General features: G+C 37.6%; 1 protein-coding gene and 1 long non-coding RNA gene across 8 annotated transcripts in view; both read left to right on the top strand.

Annotated features, from left to right (window-relative positions):
- LPP (LIM domain containing preferred translocation partner in lipoma) overlaps positions 1-4942 on the top strand; it is a 251578-nt gene extending 246636 nt beyond the window's left edge. For all 7 annotated transcript variants that reach the window (XM_075202315.1, XM_075202312.1, XM_075202314.1 and 4 more), the window contains one exon: positions 9-4942. In XM_075202315.1, coding sequence (XP_075058416.1) covers positions 9-137 — 129 coding nt within the window. In that variant the 3' untranslated portion in view covers positions 138-4942. The remainder of the gene's footprint in view (positions 1-8) is intronic.
- The window catches only part of LOC142142770 (uncharacterized), a 508920-nt gene that overhangs the window by 333872 nt on the left and 152310 nt on the right, over positions 1-22738 (top strand). The gene's annotated exons all lie outside the window — the stretch shown is intronic.

Genomic DNA, 22738 nt, shown 5'->3' with positions numbered 1-22738 from the left:
TCTTGCAGGACTGTGGAAGCCTTCTCTCGGAAGGGGAGAATCAAGGCTGCTACCCACTGGACGGACACATCCTGTGCAAGTCCTGTAACGCTATACGTATCCAGGCGCTTACTGCCAAGTCCAGCACCGACCTGTGAATGAATAACGCCTTCTCTTGAATGTTAGGAACGTATTCAATGCTTTTCATTGCTCCTATCAACCCAATCAGCACCTGCCAATTGGTCAGATGGATTTAGACACAAGGCCTATGTAAGAACTTTCCTTTCAGGTGCACATTGAAAGGGGAGCTCACATTTCTAGTTATTTCAATCACTCTTCATTCATAGCACTAAACATTGTAGTAATTTTCTTTAACCTCTACAGTTCTGGAGGAAAGTGTACTCCAGTATTTTGCATATATCACTTGTTCTGAATGGGTCAATGTAAGCTCATCATGGTGACAAAGCAGCAGTTTGTGAAATATTTGTAAAAGTTAAATAAACTTGGAATAGATTTTTTATTTTCAGCAGTGAGAGGCCTGATTAGCTGACACAATGAGTGAGATCAAGCCCATGTCACTGTGCCATCTAATATATGGACCATTTGGAAAGCTCTGCACAGCTTCAGTGGTATAAAGTGGTCATCCCTATGTGCTGAGATATTTTCACATATTTTGTCTATATTAAGAACCATCCTTACTCTGCAAGGGCGGTAGTATGTTTATTCACAAGTTCTGCTCTTTGTCATTTACTCATTTCATTTTTTTCTATGGCTTTGCTTTTCTATATAGCACACGAACTGGCGACTGCTGGTGATGCCTTTTTCTGTTCTTGGTTGGATATTTTAAATGTGCTTTATCAGTGGTACGTAGTTATGAATATGCAAGCACAGAAACTCCTATTTTCCCAGGTCATAGCATAAAGTCACTAACTTTGGAACTTGACTTTTTGAAACTGGTAGTTTTTCAACTGTGCTATCCAGATATATGCAAGCTAGCAAGGTGCCTTATAACTAAATAGTTTCCAGGTCAGATTACTTCAACTTTGGTCCTAGACAGGTATACAATAACTCTGGGAAGACATTAAAATATTGCAAGTTTTGGATTTAGAATAGGGTCAAAATGCAGTGCATTAATGAGCCCAATCCTGCAGCTGATCGTTAGTATTTAACTTAGGTAATTTTGTTATATGGATGTAAAGGGATTTACCAAATCCCCCCCCCTTCCTTTTTCTCATTACAGAGAATAAAGTTGTGATTGCCATTGAGCTGTAGGTTACATGAACATTTTCAGTCATTCCTTTGCTTTCTTTTCAGCAGGGATTAATGCTATAAATTTTAAAATGCTCTTAAAAGCAGAACATAAATAAACAAGTGTCTGCAGCCACTTTGCTATTTCCAAATGTGTTTCTTAGACTTGGGAGATTTATAGATTATTGTAAGCGCCATATAAGCTCCAGTAACAAAGAGCTATGGGTAGGAGAGTTGCATGCTTGTTTCCTTATAAAGAGAGGTATAATATATATTTTTTTGTATTAGAACTTGCTTGAAAAGTGAGTTTTTCTATATTATACAGTGTCTTTGTTCGGTTATTATATAGAAGAAAAAAAAAAAGGGGGTTTGCTAATATCCTTATTGTGTCATTATACACGATAATTTCCATATAGATTTGCAAAAAGTGCCCTTGCGAGAGAGCAGTGAATTAAATAGGACTTTTCTGGCTTGTGAAAAGGCACGTTTTTCATGATGCCTTGTGTGCTATGCATTGTTAAAAAAAAAAAAAAAAAAGTAGAGAGATAATATATCCATGTGTTAAAGATGCAAATTATATATATATATATGCTCCGATCCACTTACATGGGAGGAGAGTTGAGTCGTAAAACACATACAGCATATACAACTTTGAAGCTGATACATTGCATTTACATATAGCACGCATTATTATATTATAATATACTATTATGTTACGCTCTCTCCTGGCCATAGAGGGGGGCAAACATTGCTTTCCTTGTTGTTTAACACATGCATAGTACACATGGCATATTATGGAATTTATTTAATATTTTTTTTTTATAAGCCTGACAGGTCCTCTTTAAAGACTAAGCCTTTACACTCTGATATAGTATCACTGTTTTGAATTGCTTTTTAAAGAATTTAAACTGCAGTCTCACATCTTTCAGGGACATTGGGTATTCTGTGGCATCATTCACTCTGCTATTCAAACCCTCATTGCCAACACAGTGTACTGTAAACCACAATGTTCTAGGAGGTGCCAAATGTACATGTGGTATTTTAGGTTATCTCTGTAACTAATTAGAAAAACACTAAACCGGAAGTAAGAAAAAATAAACAAACAACAACAAATTGCTGTAATTACTACCAAGACCACTCAATCTAGTTTTGAGTAGTTTGTTTTTTGTTGTTGTTTGTGTGTGTGTGTGTGTGTGTGTGTGTGTGTGTGTGTGTGTGTGTATATGGATGTGATTTGAAAGCTCCGTGCATTTCAATGCACAGCCAGTGCAAAATCTTTTAAAATTACCTGAAAATGCTCCTATGCATGTTGCTTAGCACATGAGAAAATGAACAAAAGTTGCACATGGAGTTTCATGTGCACTATGTAAAGATAATTATTGTTAAAGATGAATAGATACAAATAATTGCTCTTTAGTTGTATTTGTGCCGGTAGCAATTAAACCATGTAACCTTTACCTACACACTGTTAGTAGTACCTATTTTGTAGGTCAAAGCAATCTTCATAAAAATACAGCCTATGCATTATCTACAAAGTGTCTTGTGCCTCAGAGATGTTCTCATTTCTAGACGAAGCTACTATTTCATAGATATTAACTCAAACCACACAATGAATGGATACTTCCAGTGTGTGTAGGCGATTGCTACACTGTAACATCTGACTGTTCTTATGGTTAGGTCTGCCTTATGTTGACCCATTACCCATAAGGCACATTGGCCAAATAACTGTTCAACAGGTTGACTTGATACCACAAAGGAAAATAGCTAAGTTTTCAACTGTTCAAAAAGTAAAGCAACACAACCTGCTATACATTCTGTTTTCATGATGAATATATGAAACTATGAGTATATGATTTGTATTGAATGGTCAAATAATTAATAAACCAGTAATATAGCTGCTGAATAAGGTACTGTATTTTCTCACCCGCTTTCTCACAAATTCTGAATCATGTGCCAATAACTGGTAAACATAGGAGAATAATTATTTTCGTAGATGTAAAGGTTGAATTATTTTGACTTCATGTTAGTACTATCAGGAAGCAAGTACAATTTGATACAAAGTCCATGCAGTTATTGACTGTTTAATTCTGTGAATGTGCAACAGCACTGTGTGCATATAAGTTTCATGGATAGATAAGAATTAAATGCAGACACCTTTTTATGTACATGCAAACTTATTTATAGATGTCAAGGGGTAGAGAAACCCAGTTTAATGGTTCTTAACTTTCCACCCCAGAACCACAGCACTTATCATCATGACAGCAGAACAATACTGCAACCTTTATTCATTTAACTGCCATTTGGTAACTGTCCCTAAGCAGAAAACTACCTGTGACCAACTCCCTGGTTGGGGAAACAAGTTCTCATTATGTCTGAGATCAAGTGATTTGTATGAAGCCTTTGTGCACATTTATGTCCTGTTGATCGGTGTCTGCACAGGTTTCACAGCAACAGCTGTTGTGTTATACTGTCCCTGTTAATTATCTATGAAAAATACATTTACTTGTAAGTGAAATTAATTGTAAATGAATTGGATTACTTGTAAGTAAAGTGTAATTAAGAGTATTTGTCCCTATCAATGAGTTATGCCACATTTAATATCTCTAAAATTCCATTTTGCGACAGGACACTTCTGCAGCTTTGGCACCATTTCTGTACATATTGCCGTAAGCATTGGTGACCGTTGGCTTGCATTTACTTTATCATTTGGACCGCACAATGCTGGGATCTAGCAGTCCTCCACTTAATGAAGCAAATAATATGTGTAATCAACGGTATTATTTCAATATATACTTAACACTTACATGCATTTTTGGTCATTCTTTTTGTCCTTCAACTAACCTGTACCTGCTAAACTGATTAAGGATTCAGATTTCCATTTAGCATGTACAACAGCCAGTGGGAGTGACAGCAATCAGTTCAGCTGTTATATGGTTTTCAGGAATTCTTTCACTATTCCTACCATCATTTTTATCATTTTTGTAGTATTCCTAAAGCTACATAATTGTAATTCCACTACTTTGTGTACATAGTGAAAAGGATCACTGTCCACACCATTACTGTCTTTTTCCGATAAACCACTTGTGACGGTTAGCATTTGTTTACAGAGTATTCCCTTGCCAGGTGTCTTATTTCACAAGAAATGTAAATGCACACTCTCTAACACAGACTTAGACAACCTTTGGCTTGCTAGTTGTTGGCAGGGCTGGCTGGGCATGTTTGGTTCTCTAGTGCCACAACATTTGGCAAGCCACACATGCTCTATCTCTGTTCTACCACAGCACTGAAGGTACAAAAGCAAGGAATATTTGCACATCACAAACCTCATTGTAGAATGATTAACCCAAAGAAAACTCTAACACCAAAGATAGAGCAAAACATTTCTCTCTTAGGTAAAATTCTTGCCATTCATATTTTACATTATTTTTGCACAATTTGTTGTAAATGGGGGATTTGGGCTTCAATATAGGAAATAGGCTGGATATATTGTCGTTTTTGCTAATGAACACAATATGGCACCCTTACTTAAGATGGCTGGACAGCAAGAAAGCCCATAATTAATTTTGTTATAAAAATGGTATATTAATCAATGAAAACTGTGATTTATAATCTTATTGTACCCTGTTCTAATCTGATTTTATAAGATTTTTTTACTTAGAAAAGTTTTTCTGATAATATCCACGCTTCACATTAAAGTTTCTATATGCATTAAAAATGTGTATTTTGTGTTTAATGATTAAGTGTGGAATATGGATGTGGGAAAGGCATGATTAATAATCATTACAGGTTGAAGACTACTGAATGCATATATTTACGTGTGTTACACATGGAAACATGATATTTCTGTAGACACAACTGCTTGCAGGAGGATCACCTATAAAACATTTTCTGTAAACTGGTGCTTGTTTATACCATACATTGCCAAAATCTGTGATTTTTGATTCTCAATATTGTTTCAATACAACTTTTATTTATAATGTTGGAGTGAAATGTAAGGGGGAGATTTATTATACTCTTCTCAAATTTTTGGCACCACTTAAAAATGGTATCTGTCTAGTTCAGAAAGACCTCCTTCAGCAAAGAGATGAACTTGGGAATGATCTCATGAATCCAGAACTCACAATATCATCTCTGCTGCTTTTAGCTCACTTTTCTCTGAATTATTCCAAGCAATAGCTTTCTTACATAATTCTAGCTGTCAGTGAAAACATTAATACAAATTGTCAAAGAAGTTTCATGCACATGTTAAAGCTAGATGGATTTACCTTACAGGGCAGTCATGCATCCATTCAAAGAACACTAAAAATAATTTGACCCAACAGGTGAAGCCCGATAATTGAATACATTCAAAAGATACAGGACCTGTCCATCAATAAATATCACCCCATGGTTTGAGTTCTTCAAGCTTCTGACCTAGGCCAACATCCTAAAACACTGCCCCATCAGACAGTGGTGTTAAGATATCATTGAAACAACAGAGAAAGGGACACGAGCTGTGGAGGGAATTTGTCCAAATGTGAAAATACCATTTATGTCACAAACATTACAAATTACACCTGTGCACCTTTTCAGATAAAAATTTCAGAGACTGATTCTTTACAGTAACTGCAGTAAATATTGTAAATGGGTGATAGATTATTTTTTTTTTTTTTAAAACAAGAATACTGATACTGAGTTTATTAACATAATGATATAGTCCTGGCTGCTTATTTGATGTATATAGTTATGTTTATAAATCTCAACCTGATCTGAAAGACCTGTTTTGCCAGTAACTATGAGACTGTCTTACCAACTGGAGGAATCAAGTCACAGGGTCAGTCAATCAGGGGTATTAAAGGCTTTTTCCCAACCTTGCACAACTTTTATGTTTTGGTTTATAAACTGGGTGTCAAAAAAAATTGAATAAAGGGTACATTCCAGTGTTCTACCTCCTTAAGTTTTGATACAAGGAAAATTAAATACACATAGTACATTACATTTTAGTGTTGACAGATTAGTACGACTTATATTAACTGGATAATGTAGGATGTATCAACCACAACATGGCTGAATTTGTCCTAAATATGTGAAATTACTCTAGCTAATGTTTACAAAAGGAAATATTAACTATATTTACCTATGTTCCTCTAGTTGCCATGGGAAACCTATTCTAGCTTATGAGGTAAACAGACTGCTGTTTTCATTTATTCCATTTGCAATAGCTTGCTGCTCATAGAATATGAATCTTGTAAGTTGGCTGAATGATGCAGGGACAAGGAACAAGTAATAGTCCTTGTGTCTCATTTATTAAAAGTTTCCATGGCAACATGTACTAATATATGTGTAGTGCCGTCGACTGCCCTACAAATAAGTTTTCGTGTATAAGGATGTCATAATGAAAAATTATATAGCAATGTCAAATATATTAAGATGCTACACATGTCAGATGTTCAATTTAATTCAAGATCATTGCTTGCAATTAAGTTGTATAGTCTGAAACATTGCTGTGCGAGTTGCCACAGTATCATCTGATGATCACCAGGGCAGAGAGTAGCAGCTGAAGATGCAGAGTGACAGCACTTTTGCTCAGTGGTTAGCATTGCTGCCTCACAGCTCTGCAGTCATGGGTTCACTTCCAGCCAGCGCTCTATATGTGTGGAGTTTGTATGTTCTCTCTGTGTTTGTGTGGATTTCCTCCCACAGTTCAAAAACATACCAGTAGGTTAACTGGCTTTTGACAAAAATAGACCCTAGTGTGCTTGTATATGGTAGGAATTTTAGACCGTAAGCTACACTGGAGTAGGGACTGATGTGAATGATTACATAGGACAGCAACTGAGTAAATCCAAAGATGGTTGCCTCACCTTCTGCAAAATATGTTAAGTTCTTTGAGTTAATTATTAAGATGGAGAGAGCTAGCAGGAATTAGTTGGAAATGACAGCTGTAGAGAAAAAGGTTAAAGAGAACTACTACAGAGAGCTACAACAGGATTGAGGAGTCACTGGAGACTGATCTAGTACCTGAAGAAGATGGATCATACAAAATATACTTCCCAGAGAAATAAGGGACAACACTTAAAGACCGGTATATCACATTGACCAAAGATCATAAATTCTAGCCCAGGTAAAAATATTGTTGAGGCACACATAGTAGCCAAGGAGAGAGCAAAACTGCACCACATATAGGGGCAGGACTCAAAGTTGAGGGTCCATACCTTTAAACTCCAGTTTATTGAATAACAAATACTCAGGACATGCATGAGGACTACTAGAGGACCTATGGTTCTAAATGCATACTGTGCAGCTTTGTTAAGAGCAAATACAAAGAGTACTGCATCTTTAATACTGAAGATATAGGCTGCTAAGACCGTAATTCTACCATTAGGAAAAATGCCTGATGCCACAGTTTGAATTATTGTGTTCATTTTAGAAATCTATGGAGATGCAGCCGGCGCACCTTGGATCAGCGCACCACCTCGCTCCAGTCAGGTCTGCAGCACCATGTGTCATTTTCTGTTACTCATTGATTCATTGTGGTAACTGAAAAATGTACTTTTATGAAGTAGATAGGTAACTATGGAACACGAGCAGCCAGGTAGGCACTTGTATTTCGTTTTTTGAATATTGTGCTATAAGAAGATAAACAACTCTTAAGTGAAAATATCCTTTGCCAGGATTCATTTCATTTTGCTGTTGCACTAACAATGTGATTTGGAGGGATACCGGTTTTGTTTTCTTCCCCAACCTGCTATCCAGCCTACCATCTGCAAACTACTAAAGACCAGGCAGCCACAAAACTCGACCAGGTAAAATAACATGCATTATTCTATTTTTTTTTTTTTTTAGCCTGAGTAAAGTTCTCAATATGCATTATAGCAGGTGTCCTTATGGGAGATGGAATTACTGTGTATACAGAGGGTTATTTGCAATTAGTTTTACAAAGCATTACACAATTAGACTTTATTCATTCACTCTTAAAAGGGTTCATTCACAACCAGTTTTCATGTGATCTGGAATATGAGAGCCCACATGATAAATAAATAGCGTAACCAGTAAAATATATTGTACTTTTAATTTTGCTGTGTTTTTTATTTTTTTAATCAATCAAATCAATTTTAGTCTAGCTAAACAATTGACACTGCCAAATTATGTCCCAGGAATAGACAAATAATTGCATGCCTTTCCATATGGGGTTGAGAGTATTAAATCCATTACCCTGACCAAGTGGTCACCTAAACTTTGTGATGTCTTCAGACATTGTATAGTTATTTATTTTATAGGGCATGTGGACAACAGTTAGTGATGGCTGTACTTTCAATCAGCTCTGTGCAATACATAATATTTAATAACCTCACAAATATAAAATGATTACAAATTTGTGAAGGCAGTGAATAATTACACGGAAGTGCACAGGAGTGTTGCGAAGATTTACTGAATACCATCTCAGTTGAACTCATTGGATCCAGAAGCAGAACAGTCATTTCCATCTCCATCTATGTTCCTCCCGTGGTGATCTCTGCCTCGGGTGCTATGCCACCGAATATTGTTAAAAAGTGTCTTGGCTCTGTTTCCAGCCATGAACATGATGCCAAAAAAAAACACCTGGCACACAGCTACTCCCAGCTGGCAGATGACCACAAGAATACCTGTTCAGCGCAAAAGCCTTCTGTGGAACCAGAGAGAATGAAAGTTCAGTTAAACTAGCTGTTGAAAGTAGATGTAAAAGTAGATGACTGTTTTAAGATTTCTACTGAGAATTATGTTTCCTGTCTGTACCTTCCACTGTCTCTCCTCGTTCCAACTGTGCCACACCACCAGTAGCTGTACAGAAATGCCAGTCACCAATGACTGCTTTATGATTGCTGTCTGATAACCCTGCTGCCTTACTATAGCCACGTATTTTCCCACCAGCAGCTACAATTTTTATTCCTCTAAGTTATGTATCAAATATTCCCCACATCTTAGATTGTATGCTTATTTGGACATGACCACCTTTACCTTCTGTTTGTCATTGTATGTGAGATGTCTGTATAATCCCCTGTACAGTCTTGCATAGTATATCAATGCTTCTTATAATTATAGTACCTTTAATGCCTGCTATCTCTGCATTCACATTATTATGCTCTTATGTTTGCTACAAAGTTCTACAGTGCCGTACATGGTGATAGTACAAGCAAGCTAGACATAGCTCACACAAACAAAAGTTCACAAATTTACATAAAACAGAACTAAAAAGCATTGGTAACAGAAGTCAAGCCATATTACAAATTTCCTAGGCAATTATCAGGGTTACCTCGGTGAAGGTGGTTTCAGTGGAGTCGATGGTGCAGAAGCCCAATTGGAGAGGGTTGTGGAGAAAGCTGTCGGAGAGGAAGATGACAAGGGGGTGTAGAAGAGTCTGAAGTAATTTTGCAGAGAAGGAGAGAGATCAGGCGGTAGTGCTTCAATTAAGGGTTTTTTTGAAAGTGGTGTTGACGAGGGCATGTATGAAGGAAAAGTGGAAGATGACAGTGAAGAGGTGGCGAGTAGATGGCAGATCTGAATGTCTGCCATTTCTTCTTGGATGTCCTCTTGCCACCTCAATCTCATTTAATAGAACTGAGTTAATAATAATCCCACCAGTCATCAGAAGCTGCCTTCCTGAAATCTATACCTGTACAGTTTTGAGAATGAATGATGCATGTATTGGTTTTCACAAAGTTTGTTTCTTCAGTGTTTTTAGACCTTTTTGCTAGATGTTCCTAAGGTATATTGAAGTAAAAGGACAAGATTTCACAAGTGTCAAAAGCTTTTTTTGATAATTACATTAAGTTTATGCAAAGAGACAATATTTGCAGTGTTGACCCTTCTTTTTGAAGACCTCTGCAATTCACCCTGGCATGCTGTCAATCAACTTCTGGGCCACATAGTGACTGATGACCACCCATTCTTGCCTAATCAATGCTTGGCGTTTGTCAGAATTTATGGGTTTTTGTTTGTCCACCCGCCTCTTGATTGACCACAAGTTCTCAATGGGATTAAGGTCTGGGGAGTTTCTTGACCATGGATCTAAAAACCAAATTTGTTTTTAAATTTCTGTTTTTATTGAAAATGGGTGAGCATTTACATATGTATGCAGCAGTTGAAATACACTTTAGTATCATAATGAGTCATCTGTCAAATGACAACCGTCGGGTAACAACGCCTGTAATTTTGCACTAAGACATTTAATATCAGATTCTACGCACATAGCTGTAAACAAAGCTAACAAACACAACAAAAGATGTGTAGTTGCCAAACTACTTTTTTGGATGGGAGATAGAAGAAGGGAAAGGAAAGGGGGACTGAAGAGTAAGGGACTTGGGCTTCATTTATTCCATTGGGTGTACAGTGCAGTCTCCTTAAAGTTCATCCACTCAAACCAGAGTAGGTAGTGTATAGTCTATATTTATCACTTGAAGAGTGAATCAGGTCATCCATTGACATATAAAAATCTAAACGGTCGAACGATTCTTTGATGGAGGGGACTGTCGGGGATCTCCAATGCACCGGTATCACAGCCTTTGCTGCGCTGCTTTCACAGTTGATTTTTTTTTTATACTGTGAAACGGGCATTTTGGTATCGTTGAGTAACCAGTATGTTGGACAATTTGGTAGGGTAGTTCCCACTATTGTATTGGAGAAAAGTATAACCGTGTCCCAGAAGGGCCTGAGACACGTGCATGTTCACCAAATATTTAATGGCGTTCCTGGCACTAATTGGCATTGCCAACAATGATTTGGAGTTCCCAGGAACATTTTAGCTAGGAAAAAAAAAGAAAAGAACAGGGAGCTAATGATCCTAATAAACAATATAATTGCAATTATTACAGTTGATAAAGTTGCAGCTCTCAAATTAGGCTCTGGAACCTGTATAAATGATCCAAAAGAAAAAAGGAAAGAGCGCTAAACTTAAAAACAACACTAATCATAAAATTAAACATTTAATAAAATATCTAAATAACAAACCCAAAATCAAACAATTGACATTCATATGAAAAATAAAAAGTATAGGACATGAATCCCAGTTGGTAGAAGAACTGCAATTAGTATGAAACTTATTATCTCAGTCCAGCTTCACAAATAAATTGAAAGCCACTGTCAAGAAGACACATGCAGAACCAATGGGTTAACAATGAATCCAATAAGCAATTGTAACAACAAACCTCAAACAATAACTGTGTATAAAATGGAGAGGTCCAAATAAGCACAACTATGTGTGCACCTGATAGTAGATCTGAGAAATAAGTAAATCTGAAGAACACATTTGCATGTCAATAAATATTAGTGGAAAAATGTAAGTCTGTCTCATACTGGATTAATGAAAAATTAAGCAAAATGACACCACCAACTCATGGCTGAAGAACTTATTAAACACAGCTGCGTGTGCATTCGGCTATGAGAAAAGAATAATAACTCTCAAAGATACACTTGCCAGTCCTTGGAAATGGAGCTCCTCCGTTGTTCCTGATAACCAGTGATAGATGAAAATCCGTCGTATCGCTGTATATCCAGTATTCAAAGATAATGGCTGATACTGCAAAAATAACCCCGGAGTTAAAAGAAAAAAACTTAATTTGGAGTCATGCCTCTGATGAAATGGCCGTGAGATTGATGAGAAACGCGTCAGGCTATCTCTAGTCACAGTTGGTGAGATTGGTGTGGACTTTTTATCTTTTAACCCCAGGGTTATTTTTGCAGTATCAGCCATTATCTTTGAATACCGGACATACAGCGATACGGCAGACTTTCATCTATCACTGGTTATCAGGAACAATGGAGGAGCTCCATTTCCAATGACTGGCAAGTGTATCTTTGAAAGTTATTATCCTTTCGTAAGTTATCGTTTGAGGTTTGATGTTACAATTGCTTATTGGATTCATTGTTACCCCATTGGTTCTGCACGTGTTTTCTCGACAGTGGCTTTCAATTTATTTGTGAAGCTGGACAGAGATAATAAATTTCATTCTAATTGCAGTTATTCTACCAACTGGGATTCATGTCCTATATTTTTTATTTTTCATATGAATGTCCGTTGTTTAATTTTGGGTTTGTTATTTAGATATTTTATTAAATGTTTAATTTTATTGTATGATTGGTGTTGTTTTTAAGTTTAGCACTCTTTCCTTTTTCTTTTGAATATTTTAGCTAGGAGAAAGCACTTTATATTGCATTTCAACCACTCGCACACTAATTGAACTAACTTGGGTGCGTTGGAAGATATTACTCCAGTCTTGTTCAGGTATATTCGAACCCAGTTCCTGCTCCCAATCGCTAGTGAATTTAGGTAAATCATGGAAGTAGTGTTCGATCAGAATCCTGTAAATGGCAGACAAGGTATATCGTGGATGTTGAGAAGTCGTACATAGGGACTCAAATTGTATGAGTGTCCATCCTGCCATCTCACGTATCCCAGGGGAGCCTATGAAATGTCTTAGCTGTAAATGTCTCCATATATCTGTATTGGGTAGGCCCCATTTCAACTGTAAGTCTACAAAAGGCAGGGTGCCAGATGCATCCACCAACTGGCCGACCCCGGCGACTCCTGCCTTTATCCAGTTATGGAAAGCCTGTTTGGAGAGGACAGGGGGGGGGGGGGGGGGGGGAGTCTGGATTGCCGAAGAGTGGGATCAAGGGTGTGTATTGTGTTGAAATGTGTGGGATAGTTTGCAGTTTAGACCAATTTCATCAGTGTGAGAGAAATAGTTGGATGTTTGGTGGTAGGGATCGATGATTGCCACAATGTGAGGTTAATTTGTGTTTGTAGTGTGTATCCTTCAATCCAAACCCAATGTTTGTTGGATCCCCTCTCGTCCAATCTAGGATCCTATTCAATATGACTGCATCGTAGTATGTGGGGAAATGTGGTAGTTGTAAACTACCAGCATGTTTGATGCTGGGTCGTCTACCGCTCCAGACAAAGTGTCGTATTTCCCTATGTAAATCATTGAACCAGGAGGTGGAAATATGAATTGGGAGTGTGTGTAGCAGATAATGGACCCTAGGGAGTATATTCATTTTTACTATATTAACTCTATCAGGGTAAAGTCCTTTGGAAGCCAGTCTCTCAGACTGTTGCAGTGATGAGTAGAAAGTTATCCACGAAGATCTTTGAGGGAGCTCTGTTGATAATCGCCCCTAAATATTTGAGGTGGGTAGGATGTCAAATGAAAGGGAAAGCTGGCTTCAGACCTTCAACTATATCCAAAGGTGTTGTAATATTAAGGACTACGGACTTCAAATAGTTGTCTTTAAAGTTGTAGAGTTCTTCAAACTTGCGGAATTCAGACATTTGATTCGGAATAGAAATTACAGGGTTCGTGAAGACGGCAAGGAGGTTGTCTGCGAAAAGAGCGAGTTTAAATTCTTTGTCACCCAGTTTCAGTCCAGAAATATCTGGGTTTAATCTAATGAACCGTGCCAAAACCTCCATACACAGGATAAAGATCATTGGACCCAAAATGTTGCTTTGATCCCTGAGCCACTTAGTTATCACTTTTGCCTTATGGCAAGATGCTCCATCATGCTGGAAAAGGCATTGTTCGTCACCAAACTGTTCTTGGATGCTTCGGAGAATTTGCTCTTGGAGGATGTTTTGGTACCATTCTGTATTCATGGTGGTGTGGTGTTAGGCAAAATTGTGAATGAGCCCTCTCCCACCAGTGCAGCACTTGCTAAGTGGCTCGGGGATCAAAACATGTTGGGTCCATGACCAGGAAACTTCCCAGACATCAATCCCATTGAGAACATGTGATCAATCCTCAAGAGACCCACCCACAAATTCTGACAACCTCCCAAGCATTGATTAGGCAAGAATGGGCGGTCATCAGTCAGTATGTGGCCCAGAAGTTGTTTGACAGCATGCCAGGGTGAATTGCAGAGGTCTTCAAAAAGAAGGGTTAACACTGCAAATATTGTCTCTTTGCATAAACTTAATGTTATTGTCAATAAAAGCTTTTGACACTTATGAAGTGCTTGTCATTTTACTTCAGTATACCATAGCAACATCTGACAAAAAGGTCTAAAACCACTGACGCAGCAAACTTTGAAAAACAATATTTGTGTCATTCTCCACTTTTGGCCATGACTGTACATTTGAGCACCTGAAAATAGGGGACTACGTAAAAATGGTTGCAATTCCAAAATGTGTATTTTTGGTCAACCCATTGAATTAAAGCTGAAAGTCTGCATGTTCCTTGTTTAATTTCAAATCCAAATGGTATCACATTCCGAATATTTCTGGACGTTTCTGTATATCTTAAGAAGCATTTCCAGAATACACATATGTCTCACACGAGATATACTTTATACATTCATATTCAATCTCCCGCATTGACCATTTCAATACCTTTCGTACCGGTTTACCCCTAACCACACTTTCACCCCCTACAATCTGTTTTGAATGCACCAGCTAGATTTATTTTCTCTACAAAACGTTGTTCTGCTGATGTTATGCTTTGTCAGTCTCTACATTGTTTGCCTGTATTTTACGGATTCATTTATAAAATACTTATACTAACATACTAAACCATTAACAAAACAATCAACATACATATTTTCCTTTGTCACAAAATATCTCCCATCTTGACTCTACCCAAGGTTTACACCTCTTATGCACACATTACCCTTTCCCGTTCCCGATTTCAGGACTTTTTTTTGCTGCACCCACTCTGTGGAATTCTTTACCTCATATATCAAAACTTTCTACTTGCCTCCAAACCTTCTGGCATTCCCTGAAAACTCATCTTTCAGCAACTACCACCACACTACACTGTTCATTTATATACTCAATAACCCTCTGTCACCTAACTGGATTACATAGCCCCATTAATCACTTGTTATCGTTGCTATTTGATGACACTTAGGGCTAGATTTACTAAGCTGCGGGTTTAAAAAAGTGGGGATGTTGCCTATAGCAACCAATCAGATTCTAGCTTTCATTTATTTAGTACCTTCTACAAAATGATAGCTAGACTCTGATTGGTTGCTATAGGCAACATCCCTACTTTTTCAAACATGCAGCTTAGTAAATCTAGCCCTTAGCCTCATGTATCAAACTCCTATTTCCCTATAGATTGAAACTTGCAAGCAGGGCCATCTTACTGCTTTGTCTGTTAGTGCCCAGTTTTGTTTTATTACAGTGTTTGCCCTATATTGTAAAGTGCTACAGAGTATGCTAGAACTATGTAAATATTAAATAAATAATAAATGACTGTCAATGGGCAACATATATGTGGCTTGGATTTGTTTGGTTCCTGGTCACCTGAAGTCCACTTGCAAGTTCAAACTCAAGACTCTCTTCTATGCAGAACCTTGTGCTTCAAAATAAACTAAGCTAAATTCGAGTTTCTTTTGCACATTCACACTAGTACATATTGGCTGAATCTGCTAATAGCTTTAATTTCAGCTGCCATTAGGTCAACATTACCTTGAATGCTTTGTTGCTGCCAATAGGGGCATCCCTTAGATTTTCCCTTTAACTCAAATCTCCTCTAATTATTAAAATACTTTTTAAAAAATAAGAAATTACATATATTGTAGAAATTTTATTATCTAGATATTTGTGATTGATGTACCTATGTAATGCAAATAAAATATTTATGACAATCCACTTATTGCCAACTAACATGGTTACATCACAAATATCAATATTCTTTCTACTTGTTCCACCAGTTGTAGTAAAGGTGTTTTATATTCTAGAAATTACAAATTAGACGTTCTCTCAATAAAGTTTTCCGTATTGGTGTTTGAGATCACAAGTTCACACCTGTATTATCCCAAGTTGAGTGGATAATTAACTGATCTATTAATTCTTGTATTATTGACTCTTCCCTATTGTGGAGACCTTCTTTTGTTATCCTTGCCCATTCTCATACTATATTCTAATTTATAAGTTAATATGCATCTAGAAAAAAAACATGTGATTTATATTTAACACCAATACATATGATACATACTAATACATACTATTGTTTGACCTACTCATAATTAGCATGGTAATATTCACTCATTTGCATATTATTTGAGAAATGGTGGTCCTGAGACTGCTCCTAGATGACTTTAGAGCTAAAAGTTGAGATGTTGCCAATAGCAACCAATCAGTTATCTAAAATGTACAATATAAATGATAGCTAGTACCTGATAGGGTTTCTATTGACAATACTTTCACTTTTCGTTTTAGAAGCTTTAGTAAGTTTACCCCCAGATCTCTTTCAGCTCTGAACAGTTGCAAAAAAAAATGTTTTTGTGGAGTGTAAATGGCTGTATGCCCTTACACACAGCAAGGAATGTCTTTCACAATCTTTCCCACCCCTTTATCTCCTTTTAGTAATCTCGCTCCAGAAAATTCCATTTTGATTTTGTAGTACTCTGCAAGTATAGGCACACCCATAAGCCTTCTCCATACTTAACAAGGAATGCCCTTGTTTCACCCACATCCTCCAATTGGCTGGTCCTCACTTGCTGACACCACCATCTTGTTCTGCCACCCATGCACTTTGGAAATATAGGCACACTAGTGAAATTTGAGGCACGTGCTGTTACCAAGGTGGATGTTGCACTGAGCCTCAGCTATTATATGATCTCCCGCTGGTTGAACTGATTAACAGGTTGATTCCTTCCCCGTGACCAGCCACCTTATTGCATGCAGCAGCAGATCTACAGATCCATTCCTCTCCTCCCTTACCTGCTGTGTGTGCGCGCCTTCTTCTGTACCAGCATGTCACCTGATATGTGCACCAACCTATATGTACAGGAGGCAAGAAAGACAGCCAAACAGAAAAGTCTGCATCTGAAATTTACAGCTCTGAATGGAAGAAGGCAAGTAGTGGCAGGAGGTAAACTATGGTGGGTGGGGGTATTGGTATTTCATTTAATGGTAAGGATGGGTGGGAGATATTCATTTACTGGTGGGTGATAGTGGTGGCAATTTTATTTGATGGGGCTATAGTTTGGAGAGAAGTGCAGCTATTTTTTTTTTTAACATGAATAATATTTTTTTAATGTAGGCTATGTTATAGAGTGAAATAGGTATATTAAATGTGAATATGATTTAATGTAAAGAACTTTTGGGGGAAAAGGATCTATCTAATGTTGGGGCTGGTTAGGGGGAAATCAATCTATTTATTAAATGTCAATGCTATTTGATATTGGGGCAGGCTGCAGACATGGATGCTCTATTGATTTAACTTCAGGACTGGTTATGGGGAGGGAGATCTAGGGGCTTCACTAATTGCGAGATATCCATATTTCAAATACCTATGCCTTGTCAATCAGGGCCCCAACATTCCAGGATACAGTGAATCAAAAGACAACAACAGCAGATAGTGAGAGCTGCAAGGACAGGAAGGAGAGCGCACAACAGTCTGCCAGCTGTCCTGCTTCTGGTGGGCAGTCATGAGTGACTGTCCTGACTGCAAGGATAGTTAGGAGGTATGTCCCACTTTAAACTGCTCTGCTCATGAAGGGTGATCTGCATGCAGGTAACAGTTGTACATGCAACATTGCCAGTGTATTTGAAGTGGATGAGAAGGGGTTGGAAATTGGCCTGGCACTAACTAATATGATAGCCATGTCCCTTTAATGATGCTAATCTCACTCTTGTGGCATGGTGTTACACCACCCTCTAGAAAACCTGCATTTGCCCCTGAAACTAATTAGAGATTACATGGATTGTCCACTTAATTTTTAGTCATGTTGCACTGTTGAGTCTAACAAGCACCATGCACGAAATGAATGGAGCTTTTTTTCATTTGGGTTGAAATCACTGAAGGATTTAGGACTAGTTTTACAGATCAACTTTGCCCAGTGTGAGAATCAATGCAATTATCTGTATTTTAAGCTTGTTGCAGAGCTATTTTCTTAGTGTTGGATTTTAGAAAGAAGGAAAACATTACTATCCACATGGGAAATAAATATTCCAGTAAAGTCAGATCATGGGGAAGTGATTAAGCAATGATCACACAGCAAACCAAGTGTGCAGAGCTGGGAGTCTCCAAGTGTCCGCAAAAATGTATTTTAATGTGTGTGGCCTGCATTTCATTTTGTGCTCAGCATCATCCACACACTTTCTAAGTCCCTTTCCTGTTCCAAAACGTATTTATTGGAGATCTATCTTTGCTGATAAGTTTAAATTGACATAACTAATCTGTTAATTTATCCCCCAAACTCTCCCATGAATAAAAAAAATGTATCTATTCTCTTTTCAGGAATTGTATGGGCAATTTGTCTGCTGAGCAAAATCACTGCTATTACCATTCATTTTAAAGGGCAGAGCTCCCATTAAATTTGTATTGTCGATAATTGGCAAAAGCTCAGCCACTCAAAGAAATGTTTATGATTGGTTGAGCAGGTACTGACAACCAGCCCCATTAATAACAATAGAGCTAGCAGCAAAGCAATTAAATACTTATGTTGAACTGTTCCAGCGTGCAATAACTAACAGGGCTTGCTGATGTTTGTAGTTACACAAATCCTAGCAAGCCTTGTAGCTACTGCATGTCAAGCTTTGTTGATGCAATAGCATTTAATCTTTTTTGGCTTTTAAAGTAAACATTTATTTACTTAATGGAGAATTCTCCCATTCAATTCAATTGACAGTGCATTTCTTTTGGCTTTCTGCACCCATTGAAATGCATTGTCCATTGAAGTAAATCAGAAATGTTTTACATTTTACTGGTTTTCAGTCAATCTCAACTTGTTGAAGTGAGATTATTTTTGGAGATTTCCATGGTGATAGATTCCCCCTACTTGTGAGATGTATGGTGATATTTTTTTTGAAGTTTGTAAATCACATTCTGTGCTATTCTAAATGTGTGCATTATCTGGCTTGTGGGATCATTAGTCACAAAATTAGAGCTTAGACAGTACTGTTAATTGGAAAGTTTTAAATAAACACAGAAAAGTACAGATTGCTATCAGTAACTCTCTTTATAGCAGAATTTCTCAGTCTTCCTGAGTAGCTGACCCAGTGGTATTTTGAGGTGTTACATCCGTAGCTATCATTTAAAGTAAAGATTCCCCAATGCAATCGTTATGGTTCCAAAGCACATAGGTTGTATTCGCAAATAGAATACAAGGCAAAGTTTGGTATACATAAGAATGCGCCTGCTAGTACTAGCACAAGCTTCTATCAGAATGCTCTGGGGTCCAAAGCCAGGGCTTACCAATATTTACAATGTACGGTTGTAAAAAGCAGGGACGTATCAGACATGCACAGTATTAAGGTCTTTATTCATAAATAAATCCGGTCATGATCCGGTTGCTGGATCATGACCTCCCAAGAACTCGGTACAGCATTGGTGAATTCTTCTGGTTATTGCTCCTTGAAACTGCCAGCTGTCCTTCAGTTTCCCACCTCTAGACCTGTATAAACTGTTTTTTATGATCTCTGTGAGATGGCTTGTTAGTGTACGAAAAAGTGTTATTTATAACTAGCATTCGCAGAGTGCAAGCGCTACAAAAAATAATACTAGCAACATTCTCATGCAATTGCGAACAAAATGATACCAAATACGATGTAAAAAAAATAATTTGAAAACATATTTTAGCCTCTTTACCACTTTATTTTATATAAAAAGATTAGTAATCGTTAAGCTTAATACAAGGTTGTTATGAAAATAATCATGTTGTGTATAGATCACATTGCTATTGATTGTACAGTAGTAGTAGTATTGTAATATACAGAAAATATTGATTACCTTCATCCAATTATTTAACTTCAACAGAGGAAATATTAAGGTTGATGAGAAAATATAAGGTAATTACTACGGTTTGTAAGAAACACTAGTGTTTTTTTCTTTTAACTCTTCTTGCAAATTGCAATTTCCTTCAATTCATTCCATGTCACTGGTCCCAACCATGTCCAAATTGAAAAAATAATACTGTCAAGGTACTTGCCATCTCTGTTCTGGGCAAGCCACCTATTCGTGAAATAATGCAGATTCAAGAAACTTGAGTCATCATTTCTAAAGCTATCATTTTTATGAATTGTACATCTAGGAAAAGTGCTCCAGGGTGTGTGCTGCTGCACTTTTTTTTTTTTCATACCAGTAGTGATGGTTGGCAGCGATAACTCTGGCGGATGTAAGGGTTTGTACAATGGATAGAAAACCATACAGAAATGGAGTGAACTTCAATAGATTATGGGTCACTGCAGTGCTAACTTAATTGTCTAAAATAAATCAATATTGCTATGTACCAAATTAGCACAGAACAAAAGTGAAGATGAAAATTAGAATAGTCAGAGGCCAGAACCCTGATAAGTCACAGCTCACATCACAATTACAATCTGTAGCATTCTGACATTTTCCACTAGAATAAGCCAGGAAGGATGTGTGCAAAGGGTCTGGAAGGTCCTTTTTAAAGGCTGTTGCCATGTGACATGACATGATCCTCGCTGATTGGCATCTTTACCTTTACGTGGGGGGTGTAGAATTTTGGGTGAATCTGGACCAATTTGAGAATGAAATTGCAAATCATTGAAATTTGGCCAAATTTCAAAAAGCTTTTAAATAGTTTTGCCTTTTTCTTGTAAACATACATAAAACGTCTTGACTCAATTTCTGGCTCCTACATTTATCATAGCATCAACTTCAGTTGTTTCAGTTTGCTAAAATATCCAATCAGGGGAGTGCTGGCAATTTTTAGCCTGGGGGGCAAGACTTGACTATTTTGAGCATTTTAAAGGGGAAAAAATGCAGGTGGCCCAGTAACCCAGCCCACTATGTGAGCTGCCTGGGGGGCATATGCCCCGCCCCCCCCTCTGCTCCCCAGTCCAGCCTGCTCTTGTATCCATTCCACCTAGTAAAAATATTTGTATTTAAATAGCAAATTACCTACCAAAAGTACCTTTTCAGCATTTTTCTCCGCTTCTCTTCTACAAATCATTATCACCTTTTGAAACACTATTTGACGGGTTTTCTGAAAGAACTGTGCTCTATTAGTGTACTGCTGCTGGTATGCTAAACTATAGTTCTGTCATGCTCATCTGATTTACCCAAAAGCTACAGGGGAGATCTGTTTGTATGTACAGTGTGTGCATGTGTATATGTGATTATATATATATATATATATATATATATAAAATATATGTATATGAGAGAGATATATATGAGAGAGATATATATTAGGGATTGTGTATATATAATTATATATATATACACAACCCCTAATCTCTCTCTCTCATATATATATATATATATATATATATATATATATATATATATATATATAGCAAAAACTGATAGCAAATAGGCTTAACGGACTTCTCCCGAATTTAATCCATCCAGACCAGGTGGGATTTGTTCAGGGGCGGCAGGCCTCGGATAATACGAGAAGAGTGCTTAATATTATAGAATGGTTCTCAGAGGCCCGGTCTGAGCTGTTAGTCCTCTCCCTTGATGCCGAGAAGGCATTTGATGTACTACATTGGGGCTACATGGAGGGGGGTCCTTCTCCGGTTTGGATTCCATGGCGACTTCTTGAGGGCTATTTTGGCCTTCTATTCCCACCCATCGGCTAGAGTGTTTAGTAACGGATTCCTGTCGGATAGATTCACGGTCACAAACGGAACTCAACAGGGTTGTCCCTTATCCCCGTTGATATTTGTCTTGGCAATGGAACCTCTTGCCATATCCATTAGATCCTCACATCTGTTTCCTGGTGCCACTGTTAAAAATACCTTGCATAAAATATGTCTATTTGCCGATGATGTTTTGCTTTTTGTAACTGACCTGGGGACTTCGCTGCCGACCCTTCATAATATTTTAGACACATATAGCCCAGCTTCATATTATAAGCTAAACTCCACTAAATCAGAAGCCCTTCCAATAAATATTCCCCATGAGAAGGTGCAACTCCTTAAAACATCTTTTCATTACTCATGGAAGATGTCGGCACTGAAATATTTGGGTATTCAAATCACTTCCTCACTGGAAAATACGATTAATCTTAATTTTTCATCTCTAACCCTCCAACTTTCAACTTTAAGTAAATCCTGGGTCTGCAGCGAGGTCTCCTGGTTGGGAAGGATCACAGCCTTCAAGATGATGTTGCTCCCAAAAATGATGTATTTATTCCGTACTATTCCTGTTTGTATCCCCAAATCTTTATTGGATAAACTGCATTCAGTTATGATATTATATGTCTGGAAGCACAAACCCCCACGAATAGCCAGTTCTCGGATGTATTTGCCTAAACAACAGGGAGGTTTGGCGTTGCCAGACTTGTACAGATATCATGCGGCTTACTTACTTTCTCAGCTTCGTGACTGGTCCCTCCCGATGCACCAAAAACCATGGGTAGACCTGGAGAAAACTCTTAACCCGCATTTCCCATTGGCAGATTTGATCTGGGTTCCAAAAAATTGGCGCGCTGTAAATGCCCAATTACCAAAGACAACTAGGGACTCCCTGTTAGTGTGGGACAAAATGTTAAAGGCCAATTCTATGACTCTGGTCCCGACCAAAAATATCTCCTTAGCTGCAGTGGCTAAATTAATTCCTAATTTAAATCT

The sequence above is a fragment of the Mixophyes fleayi genome, chromosome 3, assembly GCF_038048845.1.
Source record: "Mixophyes fleayi isolate aMixFle1 chromosome 3, aMixFle1.hap1, whole genome shotgun sequence".
NCBI classification, from domain to species: domain Eukaryota; kingdom Metazoa; phylum Chordata; class Amphibia; order Anura; family Limnodynastidae; genus Mixophyes; species Mixophyes fleayi.
Note: the sequence above shows the minus strand (reverse complement) of the source record. Positions and strands in the feature narration are given on the sequence as shown.